The following is a 19,621-nucleotide window of genomic DNA, read 5'->3' as shown; positions in this document are numbered from 1 at the left end:
ATATGATTAAGAAATAGTTTTAAAACTTTTAAATTTCACGATTACGTGAACGATTGATACCGGAATTTTACAGTCTCTTTATTTCATTCCATATATTACATTTATCTCACGTGATTATTGACATCGGCCAAAAAATGGAGGAAGGACTAAGAAAACTAATCATTTTGAGTTGTATTTCCTTCGCTTTTTCAAGTAAAGTTCCAGTCTTGTTATGGTCTTCTTCAAGGTATAATATTTTTTTTTTTCAAAATGAATTATTGGTGTATCTGTGCATTAATTTACTATGAAAAGAACCCTAAAATTTTGTACTCCTCCCACTTTTCTGAACATGGAGACGTAGGAATGTTGTTGAAAATTTGTGACCTTATTGGAGCATGTCGTCACTGCTAAGACTATGAGGCTTTGCAAGAATAAATGCCCTGAAGTTTTTTAGATAAAGTAAAATTCTGTGGTCAGATGGACCGATGAATTGATAAATTTTACTAGTCGGAACAAATATTTCCTGGTCAGTATTTAACAGGTTGGGAACACTTCCCCTATGGCGAGATATTCTCGCTAAAACGCGATTATCCCTCTCTAGCGAGAATAAATATACCCCGTACAACCGAGAAAAACACCCGCGGAGTACATCTTTTCGTGATTCACGTGAAAAGAAGAAAAAGTGCTAAAATGTCTGATACTTCTGCAAATATATGAATCAAAACAAAAACACTCACGATGTGTATTGGATTTCAGACTGCTTCCCTCTTACGCAGCAACTTTGATATGCAATTTCATGACTATGTTGTCAATTTCATAGAAACAATTCGCATCATGTTGAGTGCGTGTCGCACTTATTCAGCGTTGCACGGGATTTTCCATTATTTTCAATAAAGACGCCAAAACACCTGTTTATGGTCATGTTTATTTCTCGCTAAAGAGGGATAATCACGTTTTAGCGAGAATATCTCGCTATAGGGGAAGTGTTCCCAACCTGTTTAAGGTTACTTGAATGAAAAATTAAGAAAACAATACGAACCTTTAAAACAAATTAATAGAGGGCGAAGGGCCGTGAGAACGGAGCTCTCCCTATATGCAACACGTATATACACGATTAAAAGGAAAAGATAGAAAACTAATGAAAAATTAAACCATACTTATGGAACTTGAAAAGTTTGGTCCCAATGGCGTCAATTCGAATACTAGCGCGTGGACATGTATTTCTCCATTTTGAATCTCATGTACCCAAGTTCACGTCGTTCTGAGATGTTACATAAAATCTGTAAAAGCATGTAAATCTTATTTTCTTAATCATATAGGGCCTATAATCACTCCTGGTCTCGAGTAACGCAATTGTACCTTGTCTCCTCCTATGTTTATGAATTTGCTAAACACCGACGCTGAATATGACGTTACAATGCACTGTTTACATCAGTTGCATATAGTTTCCCGCGTTCAATGAGTAGGCAGATCAAAAATGTCTAAAGTTAGAATACTTTGATTGAGCTCTGTCCTCACACGTTAGGTGCTACATGTACTTTCGGGATATTTTTTGTCCTGTTATTGATCTACATGCGAATGCTAATACTTTTTGCTTCGCCCTCAAACACGGTCACGCCGTAAAGCATATTATTTAATACTCTTTCTCAACTTGAATCTGTCTCGCTTCTCTCAGCAACTTTCATTATCTAGCACGCTTTGTTCACTCAGTCTCACTCTCCTGCAGCGAGATTCGTCGAGGCTGGATATTTGGACTGACACCTCTTCCGTATCTCGGACCAGTGTCACACAAAGTGATTCGGGAAATTTTGTCTGAACTTTGATCACTTGTTGCGATTAAAATGGGTTAAACTGAATTTCTTGTCCGTTTCAACTTTTAGCCTTAAACATCCTATTAACTCCCTATTACAATGAAACATGGTGTAAATCACACAGTAAATAAAGATGGCTATTTTTGAAGCCATTGCAAATGGCCACCATTTCATATTCACTTCTCAACATGGGAGAGTTCCGATAGTATATTTCATGATAGGTTGTACTACTATTAGAGATACAGAATTTACTGATTGACAATTACTTTATACAAAGCATTTATTAAGCATAAAAATTTAAAGCAATAAAAAGAAAACTGTAATTTTTAACCAATCTATTTCAAGGCATCCTAAACTCTTGGAACTCTTCAGTGAGATTAATTCTGCATCACTCTCCCACATTCAGGTCTCTCTTTCTTCCTCTCTGTCTACTCTTTCTTTCTTTCTCTCTTTCCACAAATTTCTGCATGCCTGGTATGTTTGATGACCCACAATGTTTCATCTGTCTGAGAACAGCAGCGATCCGAGTCACTTTGTACTTCTGGTATACCTTTATCTATTCTGTCAGTTGTTGTTAAAAAATGGTTTTTAAAACCTTACAAACGACACTTTATAACTTAGGTTAGATATATATTTTGGTGTCTTATGGGTTCATTTAATGATAACACACGTTTATGCGTGGCAGTTGATGATTTGTTCTTTGCTTCTTTGCATGAATTCAAAATTTCCAGTGGAGTTTTTCATGGTCTGTCACTACTGACAAGCAAAAATGTTTTTAAACCAGAAATAAAGCTAGCTATGCTTGCCTGCTTTTTCGTTTCCAATTTTTTGCCTGCAGAAGTCATCCCCACTTCTTCACTCCAACCATTTATGACCTTTGGGGCAGTTTTCTAAAATTCCATACCTTCCCATTTTCTGTTTTTAGCTCATTTGAGCTAAAGGTTTAAGTGAGCTTTTCTGATGAAAACTTTCCGTTGTCATAAACTTTTCACATTTTCATCTTCTTCTCCAGAACCACTGGACCAATTTCAATTAAACTTGGTACACATCATTCATAGGTGAAGGGGATTCCAGTTTGTTCAAATGAAGGACCATCAAAGGGGAGATATCTTGAAAATGAAAAAAAAAAAAAAAAAGGATGGGGTTATTTAAAAATCTTAAGAACCACTGGTCCAGAATAGTTCAAATTACATGAAAGCTTCCTGACATAGTGCAGATTCAAGTTTGTTCAGGTCATGGCCTTTGGGGGTAAGAGGTCACAATAAGGGATCAAGGTTTTGCATTTGAATACATGTATATAGGGAAAAATCTTTAAATATGGGCCAGGGTGACTCAGGTGAGTGATGTGGCCCATGGGTCTCTTGTTTCTTTTTATGCCAGGTCTTGCACTAATAGCGAACTTGATAGGCCACATCACCATTATTTTTAGCCAAGTTCCCTAGCAAATCTCGGCTTTTGGCGAAGGATGGGCGTCCAGTCAGACGGGCGGCGTCCATAATTAGCTTGTCCGGTTTCTAACTTTCATACTTTTTGTGCATCTTTGTGAGACTTACATAACATGATCACATCTAAAACAGGAAGGTTCCTATTTATTTTGAGGTCAAGGTCTCTTTTTCACTATAAACTGTAGATTTGAGCTTGTCTCTAACTTTCATATATTTACTTGCTGGTGCATGTTTATCAGACTTCAAATCCTGATGACAAACAAGATTCATGTTGCTTTTGAAATCCAAAGGTCAAGGTCAGTATCACACTAAATACCTATTGCGGCCATTCAAAGCTTCATACTTACAAACTATATTAAATACGTGCATATTTTTACTTCGTGAATGCAAGCGTACATAATTTTCCAAACTGCAACTCAGCCATACGCATCTTTGATGTGTTTTAGCAATTTTTAAGATAACTTCTAGTGATAAAGGTGCTTGAAATTATTCATTTAAACATGCAGAGTCAAACATTTACTTTGTTTCACCATACATGCAAAGAGAATAAAGATCCAAATTAATTGAACATATTTACATACATGTATTACAAGACCTTCAGCATGTTCAGCCAAAGATAACCAGACTTGTCTTCAAAATTATTTACCAGCTGGACCAACCGATTTATAAAACTCTGGAAATATACAGTCATTGTTGATTCACAACTGTCTCAGATTCATTTAATTTCCATCTTAAACTTCCATTGTATGTGTACATTAATGATTTTGATTTGTCAAACTCTCTATTTAATTTTGGAGTCCTGAAGGGGTTCAGAAACATGATCTGGCATGCACTGCATACAGGAGTGTGTCCATCATTTGCTATATAATAATGTATATTGTCATATTTAGTTTTTAATAAATTTTTATACGCCCGTCTTAAGACGGGCCGTATTATGTTATGGCCTTCATGTCCGTCCGTCTGTCCGTCCGTCTGTTAGCTTTTTCGTGTCCGGCTCATAACTTAAATACTATAAGGCCTAGAATAATCAAACTTTGTCAGTTGATACATCTTGGGTAGAAGGTGTGTCGCACATTAAAACCAGGTCGCTGTGACTTTTAATTAAGAAGATATGGCCAAATATGGTAAAACCCTGTCCGGCTCATAACTTGAAAACTATTTGATCTAGAATCATGAAACTTGGTCAACTTATGCATCTTAGGTAGAAGGTGTGTCGCACTGTACTTTAAGGTCACTGTGACATTTAGTTGAAGTGATTTTTTGAAAAAAGTATGTTATAATTGGTACAATCCCTACTCATATAAGAGTTTTGTAGAAAACCTCATTCAAAAATGTTACATCAAGAAAACACATATTTTTTTTATGATATACTGTACAGCTTTTTTTAGCCTATGTAATGTTTCCTTTGTTTCTAACAATAACATGAGAAATTCCACTTGTCCCATGGGAGTAGCATGCAAAGGGCATTTTGACAAGACTAATTAATGAGTTTTGTGTAGAGCATCTCTGATCAACATGATCAAGCAGGTGTTATCTTTATCTCTAGGGAATTGGGCAGAGAGATCTTAGCCTCTTAATTGCAGATATACCAGAAATTATTTGAAAGTGAATTTGTTTGTTGTGGTTAGTCTTTATTTTCAAAATTAATTTGACATTGTACTATATAATTTTTAATTTTTTTTCTCAGCAACCTATATGCAGAGTATCATTTCTCACTAAGACAACAAATGGTTGCAATATGTATAAAGGCCTATTTTAATGATTAGTATTTTGATGTTTTGTTATGGCTGTGGCATTGTTCAGAAAAAAGATATACAATGAACAAAGCTGCAGATTGGGCATTTGTGTAAATCTGAACAGATGAAATAGTATTGCAATAACCATATTAAAAAATGTTAATTCAAGAAACTACACATTCTTCATTATATACACTGTACTATACAGCAGTATATAACAAACAAATTATTTCTTTTGTGTCAGTAACAAGAGAAATTTCCCTTGTCCCATGGGTGTAATTATCAAGCAATTCAGGAGGCATTTTGCTAACAGAAAAATTGCATTCTGTCAAATTACAGATTAATTAATGAGTTTAGAAGATTTCTGTTACAGCAATCTGATCAAGGAGGTGCTATCTATATCTCTTGCAATCGGGAATTGGGCAGAGGAATCTGGCCTTCTAATTGATCTGTCAAATTTTAGAACACTTCTAATTGGTAGCCATTACTTTGAAAGTTAATTTGGTATAAAGTTTAAGAATTAATATGATATTGTAAAATATATTTTTATTTTATATCTCAACAACAAGGTGCAGATTGTCATGTCTCACTAAGATGACAGTTTTACAGTCTAAGAATAAACATAATGACTAATGTTTGATGTTTTATTACGCTGTGCATTGTTCTTCATTCCTTAAAATACAATGAGCAAAGCTGCAGATGTGCATTTCTCAAGTCTAACACAACCAGTTGAGAAATATATGATGTATTATTTTTTTATAATTAATAACTACACCGTAGGAGATGCACCAGTGTTTGAAATAACCATTTTTAATCTATATTTATTTATATTGACATCACCATGCATATTTTACTTTTATAGTTGAAGATTTGACAAAGGCAGATACTGATATATGTATTTTTTGATATGTTGAATAAATCAACCTTTTTGAGTACTCCCATTTATTGTAAGTTGTTTACTTGGATAAAGGGCTATCTTGCACTTTAATCATTTCATTGAAAACATTTGGGAAAATGTTTTTATATCCTTTTAAAAATCATTAAGCTTACATTATCAATATTTGAAGCAATGTCACATGAGGCCATAAAGTGGGTAAGATTCTTAAAGGAAGGTTGACATTTGGTTCCATGCATACCTATCTCTTCATGGTGATATGTTCATGTTAACAATATGTGACGGGCGTATCATGTGCCGTGGCGGTGCACTTTATTTGACTTACTTTCACTTTTTTTGCCCAGATCTCTTGCTGATCTGCCACAGACCAACTCAGGTAAAACTATTGTATCAACAGACTTTACCCAGCACTACCTCAATCCATTAACCAAAGGAAAAGATGGAAATCTTGTTGTCTTCGTTCAGGATAAGGTAAAATTTTGATGAAAGAGAATCCTTGTCATCATTTCAAGTCGGGAAACAATGTTATTTTTACAATGATGATAGTTCTCTTTTCTATAATCATCATGCAATAATAAAAACAAGTTGTTTAAGTTTTCTATTCAATTTGTTAATACAATACACATGTATACATGCATTAAAAGACCAAGTCAGTGATCTGTTCGATCATCAATATTCCTGATTTCTCTAAATTCTTTCCATTGTTTTGTTCCCTTTAAAGGGACTGATTCACGATTTTCCCCAAAATTTTGTTTTTCACTTTTAATGACCAAAACCTACTGTCTAATGTGTTTAAAAGATTTCACATAAAAATTAACGTTATACTTTATCACAGAAGCTCATTTTAGAGAGTTTGTTATTTGTTTTGTAAACAAAGATTGTGATATGTTAATGTTTACGAAATTTTCAAAAGAAATGGATATCGATCTAAGTTTTTTATATCTTTCACATCTCAAACATTCTTTGGGTAGAATGCGTCATCTAAAAGTTAAAATTTGTGACTATGCAAAATTGAGATGCTTTATGTTACAAAATTAATATTTCACTGGTTTGTTTGTATACATAAAAAGATTCAAGTCTTTGTTTACATCACACAGATTTAAGGCTAATATATTGCTTTTATTCTTGCATTCAGAAGGTCAAAATTTTGGCTATCAACATTAAATGAGTTATATTTTTAATGTTTAACATCAAAAATGCAAAACATTTTTTTTTCAGAAATTGTGAATCAGTCCCTTTAATTCCATTCATACTTTTTTCATGAATTTCCATTTATCACTTTGTTTAATTGATTCCATAGTTGCTGATATTTTTCATTTGATCCACTGATATGTATTTTCCACTCTAATTCTACTGATTTTCTTTCTCTGACAGCTAAGCCTCCAGGATTTCACTCAACATGCTGATGTGTACAATCCGGAGAGTGACGGAGGGGTCTTCAAGAACATTAAGGTACTATTTTTATCAAAATTTAAGAGGTGTTTCAACACAGCAATGTATTGTTTGTATTCATTGTCAGCACCCCATGACACACTGATTATAATATTGTCATTTCTGAAATGCAGTATTGCATGTCATAGATGGTTTCTTTCTATACAAGAATCAGACTAATTTTTAAAACAAATACACTAAATGATGGCGGATGAGGAAAGTATCCAATCTGATTAAAATAAGATCTTTGATCCGCTCCGTTATTGTTATGTCGCTACACAAAGATCTGAAGACGTCTCATATGGGGTCACATCAGTGTCAACTTTGGTTTAGCCAATCAAATCGTCACTGCTTACACTGCTTTGTGTAGTGACATAACAATAACGGAGTGGATCAAAGATCTTATTTTAATCAGATTGGGAAAGTATTATTATACCCCCCAAACGAAGTTCTGGGGGGTATATAGGAATCACTCTGTCTGTCCGTCCGTCCATCTGTCTGTCTGTGCAGATTCGTGTCCAGGCCATAACTTCTTTGTTCTTTGACTTAGGCATACCATATTTGGCACACAGGTAGATCACCATGAGACGATGTGTCAAGTACCTTCATGACCTCTATATGACCTTGACCTCAAGGTCAAAATTAAAGGTTTTTACAATGGATTCGTGTCCGGGCCATAATTTCTTTGTTCTTTGACATAGGCATACCATATTTGACACATGAGTGTATCACCATGAGACGATGTGTCATGTACCTGTATGACCTTGAACTTTGACCTCAAGGTCAAAATTGATTATAGGGTTTTGACATAGTCATACCATAAGACATGGGTGTATCACCATGAGACTATGTGTCATGTACATTCATGACCTCTTTATGACCTTGACCTTTGATCTCAAGGTCAAAATTATAGGTTTATGCCATGGATTTGTTTTTTCGGACTATATCTTCCATTTTCTTCTACAAATGCATACCATATTTTTACACTCAGGAAAGAGGTCATTTATACCTATTAACAACACCCTTTGGGAGATTGGGGTAAGCACGGGGTATTCTTAGTGAGCATTGCTCACAGTACATCTTGTTTCATTTGTCAATATCTAATACATGTACTGTTTATAAAATGGTTTTAAATATCTTGTTGATTTTAAATATCTTGGTGATTATCACCCAGATTTACATCTACCTCCAGATGTTTAAAAGAGTTCTTCATAAATGACATCTGTTTAAGGTTGAGTGTTTATATTGTGACATCTCTGTGTTGATTATTTGCAACAGTATGAATTATCCTCAGCACAATATGTAAAAAAAAAAAAATAAATAATAATAATAATAAATAAACATATTCTACATTGAATTTAGCTGTGATTTGTTTAAGGTACCATAATAATATCCCAGTTTATAGAACTCTCCATGCATGTCAGGTTTAATGAGCTGAAACAGCCATAGATGCTCTTTTGAATATAATTACTTCAATGGCCTTATTACATCAATGTTACTGCTTAGTTTGGCATTGTGATGTCATTGCAAATGGTTGTCAAATAAACCACTAAATATTTTTAAGTTGTCATAGCAAAGTCATGTTCAAACCTCAATATATTATGGTAAAGTTAAATTATCATGTCTGTATTTTCTTGAGGTACTGTAGTCGGCAGCACTCGGAATTACTCACGATTAAATATTCTATACAGAGTAAAATGTATAACAATGGATTCTAGTAATGTGTGACGAAGATGTAGAAATCAAGATTATGTCAGTACCACAGATTGGGAAGACCAAGAGGATGTGTGGGACTACGGCATGACTGTATAAGTTTTTAGTGGGTCACTTTCAAATCTGATAGACCATTAATGGATTTTAAGGAACCATATTGATAACCTTAAGTCTGCAGAATGATCTATTAGTACACTGATACACTCTGTGTTGTATAAATGTTTCGTAATTGTTCTTCTAGTGCTGATATACTCTGATCCGTGTTGTATAAATGTTTCGTAATTGTTCTTGCTAGGGTTTCATGGATGAGTTGTCCTCTGTCAGTCTCCCATCAGTTCACCTTCCCAGCCTCGCTGTGGATGACATGACCAAGACGTTCAAGGGAAAAGTTCACCAGGTGGAAGGTCACGACATCGGCAAAGTTAACATTGATTCAAATGTTCCCAATCTCATCATTGTGACATTGACCTCAATATTGGACAGCCCTAATGAGAAGGAAGGTTTTAGGAGAAATGGTACATGTATTTTTAACAATCATATACAAGTTTTACAGGAATATAGATTTTGTGAATTTTGGAATCTATCATGCAATATTCTGATTTCCTACAGAGTATGTTCCAGGGTATATGCTTTTGGATATAGTGTGTGTGATTACCATTATTATCATATGGCAGGTTCAAATTACTGTAAAAAAAAAAAAAAAAAAAAAAAAAAAAAGGAGTAGTATTGAAAGTCTTTTGGTGATTAGTCAGGGTCATAAACCAAACATGTTATTAGAAGAAAAAAAATTCTGCCAACCTCCGTTTGCTACATGCTGCCATTAACAATTTTCGATCGGCGTCTGCACACTACATCTTTTTACATCCTGGAATCCCAGAATGTAATAGATATCGGCGGGAAATAAAAAAAAACGAAGATTTCGGACGAAATCAATGACCACGTAAGATCAACAGCAACAAAACGATAAATGTATGTGTAAAATATCATGTTTGCATTATGGCCCTGATTGATGATAGTAAAAGGTATAGTAATGCTTGATTAAGGAATATGACTGTGTAGGTTGTATTATGGAGGTATATAGATAATGAAAACATGGGGGAATATGTATTATCAGCAGAGTTACCGTTCCATTGTTCAATTTATTTATAATTGTGACACAACTTATTTGTTGTTTTTTTTTAAGTATAGTCTTTTATGTCAAGTTGAAAGCTCACTTGTGCATCGCAGTGATTTTAAATATTAATGCAATAAAACAGCAAAGCTTTATTGTTGACCAACCATTGATGAATGTAAATTTCTAATGATGGGATTTGCAGACGAAGCCATTGGGAAGGTGATCAGGCAGCTGAGCAAGGGAGGTGTCCGGTACACGGCAGTCTACACCGCCCGGGACTCACAAGTTGTAAGTGGTGTAAGCTTTATTTCATGATTACCTGACACATTGCAAATGTATATACACAGATATGATTTTTCTCCACTTTAAAGCAGAATTCTGCTTTCCAGACTGGAAAACTTCCACTGCTGTTCTTTATATAACGATTCTGCTTCCGTAAATTTCAAGGTTCAATAATTTTCACCATTTACATGTACGAATCTTATTTTACGCAATATCCAGTTTTGACTTTGAATTTTACTTAGCGGTCAGTATCTCCTCATTGTATTCTTCTTGTTGATTGGTTGAATCATTATATTACCCAATCAGCAGAGTGTGCACTGATTGTAAATTTGTGGGCCTTACAAAAATGTCCGCAAGAGTAGTACAGAGATGACAGTGATGTTAGAGTCATTGACAAGGTCCAGCTTTTGAAGAACCTTTCAGTCAAGTGTTAGTAGATTGCGCAGGACCTTTACCTAAGACTAGGTTACGGAACCAATACTTACTTACTATTATTGGCATTTTTATAAAGCTTCAAACCTCAAAATTGGTTCACAGAATTCATTTTCTAAAAAACAAAAATAGCTTCTTAAAGTCAAAATATCCATTTTTGGCTTGGGCAGACCCATGCTAACTTTTCCCCTGCATGTATTTATAATAAGACAATGAAACGAGAGAAACATAAGTCCTCAGTTATTCCTAGCATGTGTGACTTGTTTTAAGACATAGTCCCTCATCTGTCACAGTTATACCATGTGTGTATTCCTTGAAAGAGGTTAGAAAACCCAGCTGGCATTGCATGGTTTAATAGGCCCTTTTTTTGGTACAGGGTCCTGAACCATTTCATTTTGGAATTTTTCATTTAAAAAAGTTACATGTATTTTGGGGAAAGTACTGAGTCAAAAATAAAGTATTGTGGGTTAAAGAAAAACAAAATGTCGAGTCATTTAATGATTTATATAGAAATTATACACCCCACAAAGTTCAGGGGGGGGGGGGGGGGGGATGCTGAAATCTCATAGCCATTATACACCCCAAAAAGTTTATTGGGGGGAGGAGGGTACTGGAATCACCGTGTCTGTGTGTACTATCCATAGACATCATTTGTCCAGAGTATATCTTTAACTCTGATGAACAGATTTAATAAAAACTCTGTGTATATCTTATATGAGTAATGAAGTTGTGCTCCTGCTATTTCGATTATTGGGTGGGGGTATTTAAAAGTTGTCATTGTCCAGAGTACATAATAATAAATTCTTTTATTTAGACAGGATAGCACAATTAGTACAAATGACTAGTTTACATTGTGGTCCTGTATAAAACATATTCACAGACAGATAAATGAGAGAATAGAAAAATAGATAACATAATATAAAATATACACACAATATCACTGGGGGGGAAAATAAACATATATATCACTTATTTGAGAAATAATGTTGCAAATATGCTGATTTAAAAGATGTAATAGAACCACAGCTTTTGACAGACTCGGGCAACTGATTCCATAAAATTGTGGAGGATACCTTAAAAGACCGTTTATAATATTCAGTTTGAACTTTTGGTAAATACAAAATGCCACTATTGCTACTTCTTGTTGTTCTGGAACTAACTTGGCTGACAAAACTAAAAACGTTCATATATTCTGGTGTCATGTTATTAAGAACCTTAAAAGCAAGCACTAGTTTTCTATATACAAAATAATCATGAACAGGCATCCATTTAAGAACACTAAGAATATCAGCTGTAGAAGTCTGAGTTACTTTCACCTTCAATATAATTCTGGCTGCCCTTTTCTGTAACTTAAAAAGTCTGTCAATAAAAACCCTGTTTTTGGCTGAGCACCTAACTGTGCAACAATAGTTAAAATGAGGAAATATAAGTGTTATAAATTTTCAATAATGCTGCATTTGACATAAAAGTTTGCAGACAACGTAAAATGCCTATTTTCTGTGAAAGTTTCTTGCATAAAGAATCAATGTGTACAGACCAGGTTAGACATTCATCTATTTGGACACCAAGAAGTTTGGTCGTTTTAACAGTATCTAAAACAATATCTCCTACTTTGATACACATTTTTCTACACTTTGAGAGTTTTTGTGCAGTGCCAATCAACATACATTGTGTTTTCTCTAAATTCATCGTAAGTTTATTACTTTCCATCCATTTCATAGAGTTTAAAAGATCATCATGTAACCTTTGCTCAATAACATCAATAGATTGATGTGAAACATCCTGAGATGTATCATCTGCATATATAGAGACATTTGAGTGCTTTAAGCATTTAAGATAATCGTTAACAAATAAAATGAAGAACAATGGACCCAATATGGACCCCTGAGGCACTCCTATTGTAACATCTTTTTCATCTGACAAAACACCTTTCCATCTAACACTTTGTGATCTTCCGATAAGATAAGACTGAAACCATTTAAAAGAATTTTGACAAATACCAAATGATGAAAGCTTGTGTAACAATACCTGGTGGTTTACAGTGTCAAAGGCTTTACTAAGATCAATAAAAAGAACACCTGTTAATTTGTCACTATCTATATTACTTAACCATTTATCAATAATGTTATGAAGTGCTGTTTCGCAAGAATGTTTTGGTCTAAAACCGGATTGATGTTCCGTTAAAAGATTGTTTTTATCCAAATACTCGTAAAATGAGTTAAAAACATGCCTTTCTATAATTTTGCTCACGATTGCTAAAACTGACACGGATCGATAATTGTTCACCATAAAATTGTCACCAGATTTAAAAAGAGGGGTAACTCTAGCTTTTTTCCATTCGGATGCAACCACACCACTTTTTATAGACATGTTTAACAGATATGTTAAAATTTCACCAATCACACCCAAGCTAATTTTCAACAGCTTTACAGAAATAGCATCTAACCCCGTAGCTTTCGAATTTGACATAGCATTTATTTCATTTCTGACAAAATTAATAGAAATATTTGGAATGATAAAAGACCCCCTAGGCATTAATTGTTCAATTTCAGGCAATGAACTGTCAAATTTCTCTGCATATTTGTGTCCAATGCCGCAAAAGAAGTCGTTAAAAGTATTGGCCATCTCTTTTGTATCTGTAACGGGTTGTCCGTCCATTTCTAAATATGTTGGCGTAGCAGTTGCCGATTTCTTTGTTAAGAATTGTTTTAATTTTTTCCACATGTCTTTTGGTTTTGTATTGGCTTGATTTATTGCACTTTCCACAAATTCACGTTTAGCATCGTTAATTTTAATCACAACCCTGTTTCTTGCGGTCTTATATAATTTCCAGTCGGATTCGTCACATGACTTTATTGCTCGGCGGTGTAATATATCCCTCTGTCGCATTTCTGAAAGAATATCAACGTTTATCCACTTCTCAGAATCACTGCAGTTACGTCGTTCTTTTATGGGCATATGCTTGTCGACAACTGTCATGAACATAGAATGGAAAGACGACCACATGCTATCGATGTCGGGTAATGATTTCAGCGAGTTCCAATCAACAACATTAAGATCGTTAATAAAATCTCTTTCAATTAGTTTCTTTTGATCTCTATACTTTACATGAATATGGTCAAGTGGTGAAACAGCTTTAAATTTCTTTCGTATCGAGTATACAAGGTGATGATCGCTCAGCCCGATTGGTATTACTCCACGGGAGCTATAGAATACGGGATGGTTAACATATATATGATCTATTAACGTACTGCTATCGCACGTCACACGGATAGGCTCGTTTATCATTTGAGTAAGACCGCATGTTTCCATCGCGGATTTAAAACTTGAAGACTTTAATTGGTCTATATTGAAGTCGCCCATGATAACTTGTTCGGTACAGGAAGTTGACATATCCTCCATCCGCTCCTCGAAATCCTCTATCCATTGTGAATTGGAATCGAGCAGTCTGTAAACAACTCCTACATTGATTTTTGGCGAATTAAGTTTGATATCTACTGTCATAAATTCTAAATTTTCATCTTTGCATATGTTCATTACAGTCCATTTTTCTTTAATAAACATGAGTACACCTCCTCCATGCCGATTACGATCCCTCCTTACAGGGCTTGAAGCTAACTTTTTATGTCACCAGTCCAGCCGGACTGATGGGGTATAATTTCAACCAGTCCGCAGAAAAATTTACTAGTCCAACAGAGTTTTCCAGAAAAATTAAACATATTTCGTTAATGTTATTAAAATGAAATTTAACTCAATATGCCTCAGACAATATTTCAATGTTCACTTAAATGTGGGATTTATATATTACATCTTCATATATCTACAGATCGAAGCATGCCAAATGTGTAAATAAAATTTCATAAACTTTATATTTTCCAAAATGATGCTTTAGAAAATTAACCAGTCCCATCGGACTGACTAAAACAAATGTCAGTCAGTCCGCCAGACTTTTAACCAGTCACAGACTGACGGGCATATGTTAATTTCGAGCCCTGCCTTATAACAGTGTATCCTTTGATTTTAATTTCAGAATCGGAAATATGACAATCAAGTTTGCTCTCTGTGACAGCAAAAACATCAAATATTCCATCTTTTAGTAAAATCTTGATTTGGTCAAGCTTATTGAGTATGCCACATAAGTTAACATGAGCAAATTTGATACCTTTAATTAGGTAAAGTTGTTAAAATTTCATTCACACTCAGATCCACGGTGGAATTTCCACTACAAATATCTATACATGAATCGCAGATCCACTCAAACTTTCCAGGTCCAAATTCTGTGTTTAAAATTTGTTCTTTATCACAGCAAATACATAGATAATCTCCAGTTGGACCGGGATTTAACTGTATATCATTTGACAACAATAAACATAGAAAAGTCAAGAGTTGATTTGGACTCACTACGCTCTTGTTCCTCGTCGATCGATTGTTTTGATTGAAATTTCCAAAACTTCTGTTTAAAATTTCTTGTCCAAAACAAAACTTTCGGTGTTAAAATTGGCCAACAGAATCCTGGACAGTATTTAAAATCCTCCTTTACTTCTTGTTTGATTAAAACAATTTGAAACTGCATTAAAATCCAAAAGAGTAAGAGAGTTATGTATATGTTAAAAATCATTTGTTCTTCAATGAGCACAAATTCACTATTTCCTACCATCCAAAGTGCCTTGCAGGGGGTATTATTCTGTTAGGACAGTTCTAGTTATACCCCCCGCAACAAGTTGGGGGGGGGGGGGGGGGGGGGGGTATACTGGAATCGGGTTGTCCGTCGGTCTGTCTGTCCATCTGTAGACGCAATGGTTTCCGGGCTCTAAAGCATTATCCTTTCCACCTACCGTCACCATATCATATATATGGATTACCCATGGAATGAAGATGTTCCCTATTGATTTTGGGGTCAAAAGGTCAAAGGTCAAGCGCACTGGACATCGAAGTAGCAATATGGTTTCCGGGCTCTAAAGCGTTATCCTTTCCACCTACAGTCACCATATCATACATATGGACTATCCATGGGATGAAGATGTTCCCTATCGATTTTGGGGTCAAAAGGTCAAAGGTCAAGTGCACTGGACATCAAAGTAGCAATATGGTTTCCATTTAAATTCTTTAACGGCTTTTTTCATCGCATGGAGATGCTGTGTTCCTAGATACCTTTTGGATCATAATACTGAAGTTTTACCTATTACCAACACCGTTTGGGAGATTGGGGTAAGCGGGGGGTATTCTTAGTGAGCATTGCTCACAGTACCTCTTGTTTGAACTCGTAATATTTTTCATTGTGATTTTTTGTCAATAAGGGATGTGGTACGTGTTGATGTTTCAAGTCAATAAGTGCTTAGGTAATTGCGACCTTTATACATCTAGACAACTTGTTCCTGAGATGTTTCAGTTTTTATCTAACAACAGAGACCATTCTTACTGTGTTTGCAAGCTGATGTTTTCGGAAATTTTCAAGCGGATGGGGGTGGGGGGTGGGAGCAATCAATTTTCAGATAGGAATGAGTGTGTTTATTGGCCCAACATGCAAGTGATTTTAAGCCCTGTATTGTTCCCAGTTTTCCCAATCTTATTTTGATTGTAAGATTTAGGACATTCCAGTAGACATTGCCTCCAGTTTTCCTTCGCAAGTATTCTAGCACAGTATTTCAGTAAGACCATTGTTGTACAGGTACATTAAGATGAGCTTGGTTATTATTATTGAATATCAGTAATATATCACAAGCAAGTAAGAAAATATATATTCTCATTAAATTCCTTCAACAATAAAATTGATACATTTTTTTCATTTTGTTTACAGGCAGAGAACAAGGCAGCATTGACGAAGAGGCGTTTATTGAGCACGGACATGCCCACCAACATAACAAAAATCGCTAACGGAACGCTACTTAACTTTACCTGTGTCCTCGTCTACATACGCTCCATCAACATAGTGGCCAACAATGTATCTTACTATCTCAACGATACAAATAAATTTATCGGAAGCAATTTAGTCAACTGTACTAATGACACTGCCGAGTAAGTGCGCTTTGTATACCTCTTTTGGAGATGTTGAATAAGGGTCACCAACCGGTGCCTGTTCATTCTTTACATGTACAGTGAATTTATTTCCTCCTTCATTTTGAATTCTTTTTAATTGTATCGGGGATTGACGATTAGGGGTTCATATTGTTCTTGATCTGTTTATCAATAACTTCAGGCTTGTTTATGAATGATTGAAGACAGAATGTGACTTACAAAAAGTGTACAAGCCTAGTGGACTGCTTTAATTTTGATTTTCACTGACCCGACCTTAAAATTCACTGGCCCTGGTCTTGGGACCAAAGAGTCTTTGTGAAGACTATCATGTATATTTCTGCCATTCCACAATACTGAAATATACGATTATACAGGTCCATTTGAGTTTCTCTTTAATTCCTAACATGTTGCTATAATCAGTAGCAAACCACTGAAACCAGTCATTACATCGAAGTTTGATGTTGAAACATAGTTGAGCTAAAATAATCCTAGAATTTCTCCTGTTGCTTTCATATGAGACTAGAATGTACTCAAGGTTGCAAAAGTTTAGTAGGAATATAGGCTATAGCATAATTTAATACCAGAGTGCAAACTAAGAGATAAAATGATACTAACCTTCACAAGCAAAGTATAGTCGCCAGTGTGAGTGGGCAAGTGGTTGTTTGGAACCATGTGAAGGGAACCAAACTAAATGGCACAAAGCATCCTCAGGTGATTGAAAGGTCATACCCGTCTACAAGGGCATATGATATTTAATGAATTTGTTGTCAGGTTTGATAATTAGTGAATTTTTAGTCGTTACCTTTGCAAAGTTTTTTCTGTTTCAGAACCAAACTGCTTGTATAATGATAGTTTTGTTCAAGTTTGTTTATTGCTAGGAACTGCTGCTCAGGTGAGCGATGTGGCCCATGGGTCTCTTGTTTGTGTTAATGAAAGGGCCTGTTGATTAAATAATGAAGACTTGAGGTTTTATCATTTGTAGGGTGCACGTAATTTATGATGATCCACAATTGAAAATGGATATGAGGTATATTTTACATTATATATAGATTTTATATATGGATTTAAAGCAAATTTTATGCAAGTGAATGTACAATGTAAATATCTGTCCTTTGCAAGTTCTTTGTTCAGTTTTCTCTGTAATTGCATTCTTTTATGTATTTTGAACAAGCACTATAGAAATTGAGCTGCTGTGTTCTCTCTAATCTTATTTTGTACACCTTTATATTCCAGCATGAATATGACGATGGGTAATGCATCGTCAGCCTATTCGGGGTACTGGAAAGTAAACTCGACCACCATCACACTGAATGATAGTGTAACGGACAACCTTCGTATGGACAGTGTCTCAGCCCCTGAAGGGTTCTCATACCACTGCTCCAGCTTAGCAGGGCTGACAAAACACACAGGGGGAAATGTCACGGTCTCATTTGATGGATTCCAGGTGAGGTCTTACTCTAATTTGAAGGATTCGTGGTCATCTCTCTGTCTTGTTGCTTGCTTTCTAGGTGAGATTTCAGTGTTGCTTTCTAGGTGAGATTTCAGTGTTGCTTTCTAGGTGAGATTTCAGTCTTGCTTTCTAGGTGAGATTTCAGTCTTGCTTTCTTGGTGAGATTTCAGTGTTGTTAAGGAGAAATGCTACACCAGAGGATTTGATGTGGATGAAAAATGAAGGATATATCGTACAACAATATTTTGAAATTGAAAAGTTTTTAATTTACTTCATTTAGTCAAAAAATACAGTTTTAATTTAAAGTAATCTGAGGGGGGGGGGGGGATAATTAAAAACCCTGCTGGACTCCAACCCACGATCTTCAGTTCATCACACCAGCCTACTGAGCTGACTCACCTAGGCAATCAAATCTGAAAGAAATAGACAAATATTGCTGATATTTATATTTTTAATCTGCATACCATGATATATTACATTAATCAGCGTGAATATGCTTTGGACACATCCACTTTAGATAACACTGTCAAATATTTATATTTCCAATGTTTTTGCTTTCGATATCTATACCAATAGGAATATTAGCCATTTCCTCATGAATGTGAACAAATTCAATGTGCGTAGGAATCTTGATGAATATAGTACAACTATTTTGACGACTCAGAATTCCAACAAAAATGAAAGTAGAATGTAATTCTATCTAAAGATTAAATTTTATTTTTGAAACCACATGGAGGCATGAACGGCAACATCTTCACACCAGCATACTCTTCGTTAGGCGCGAACACACTTCATGAAGTATACAGGCGTTAAGTGTCGCATAATTCATGTATTTTCAAAAATAAAATTTATTTCTTAAACGTATTCTTAATAACAATATAGTATTATCTTTACAGCTGCAGCCATTTGGTGTGAAGAATTCCAAGTTCTCGGATGGTTGGGATTGCATCCCTTTCTTCACTGAGGTCATCTGGATGGGAATCATTGCCATGCTTGTGGTCACTCTCATCCTTCTCTTTGGATTCTCCATGCTGTCATCAATCAACACACAGGACAGATTTGATGACCCCAAGGGCAAAACCATCACTGTCAACGTCAGCGATTAAAATACGTTAATTCATGGAATTTTTATTAGACAAAGCTTCTGTGATTTTCAGCTGTGAATATTTTAAAAAGGAATAGATAAAATTCAGTTTTGATAAACTTTTACATTAAGTAATTGGACCATTCTTATTTAATTGAGCTTTTTGTAAACTAGCTGTATACATGTTTGTGATTTCAATAATTAATGTAATAAACATGACCTCTGAATATTTCA

General features: G+C 35.0%; 1 protein-coding gene across 2 annotated transcripts; it reads left to right on the top strand.

Moving 5' to 3' along the window:
• The first annotated feature begins 37 nt into the window (after window positions 1-37).
• Window positions 38-19,621, top strand: LOC125653507 (V-type proton ATPase subunit S1-like). 2 transcript variants are annotated; one of them, XM_048883054.2, is made up of 9 exons: window positions 38-226; window positions 6,211-6,337; window positions 7,241-7,318; window positions 9,306-9,525; window positions 10,327-10,412; window positions 16,636-16,853; window positions 17,836-17,880; window positions 18,087-18,297; window positions 19,200-19,621. In XM_048883054.2, the coding sequence occupies exons 1-9, from the start codon at window positions 135-137 to the stop codon at window positions 19,407-19,409; spliced, it is 1,287 nt and encodes a 428-aa protein (XP_048739011.2). In that variant the 5' UTR covers window positions 38-134; the 3' UTR covers window positions 19,410-19,621. The 2 variants fall into 2 exon arrangements, with proteins under 2 accessions (XP_048739011.2, XP_048739010.2); XM_048883053.2 differs by having other exon boundaries at window positions 81-226; window positions 10,327-10,421.

This window comes from Ostrea edulis, chromosome 7 (genome assembly GCF_947568905.1).
Source record: "Ostrea edulis chromosome 7, xbOstEdul1.1, whole genome shotgun sequence".
In the NCBI taxonomy this organism is placed as follows: Eukaryota; Metazoa; Mollusca; class Bivalvia; order Ostreida; family Ostreidae; genus Ostrea; species Ostrea edulis.
This window is presented reverse-complemented; position numbering and strand designations above follow the sequence as displayed.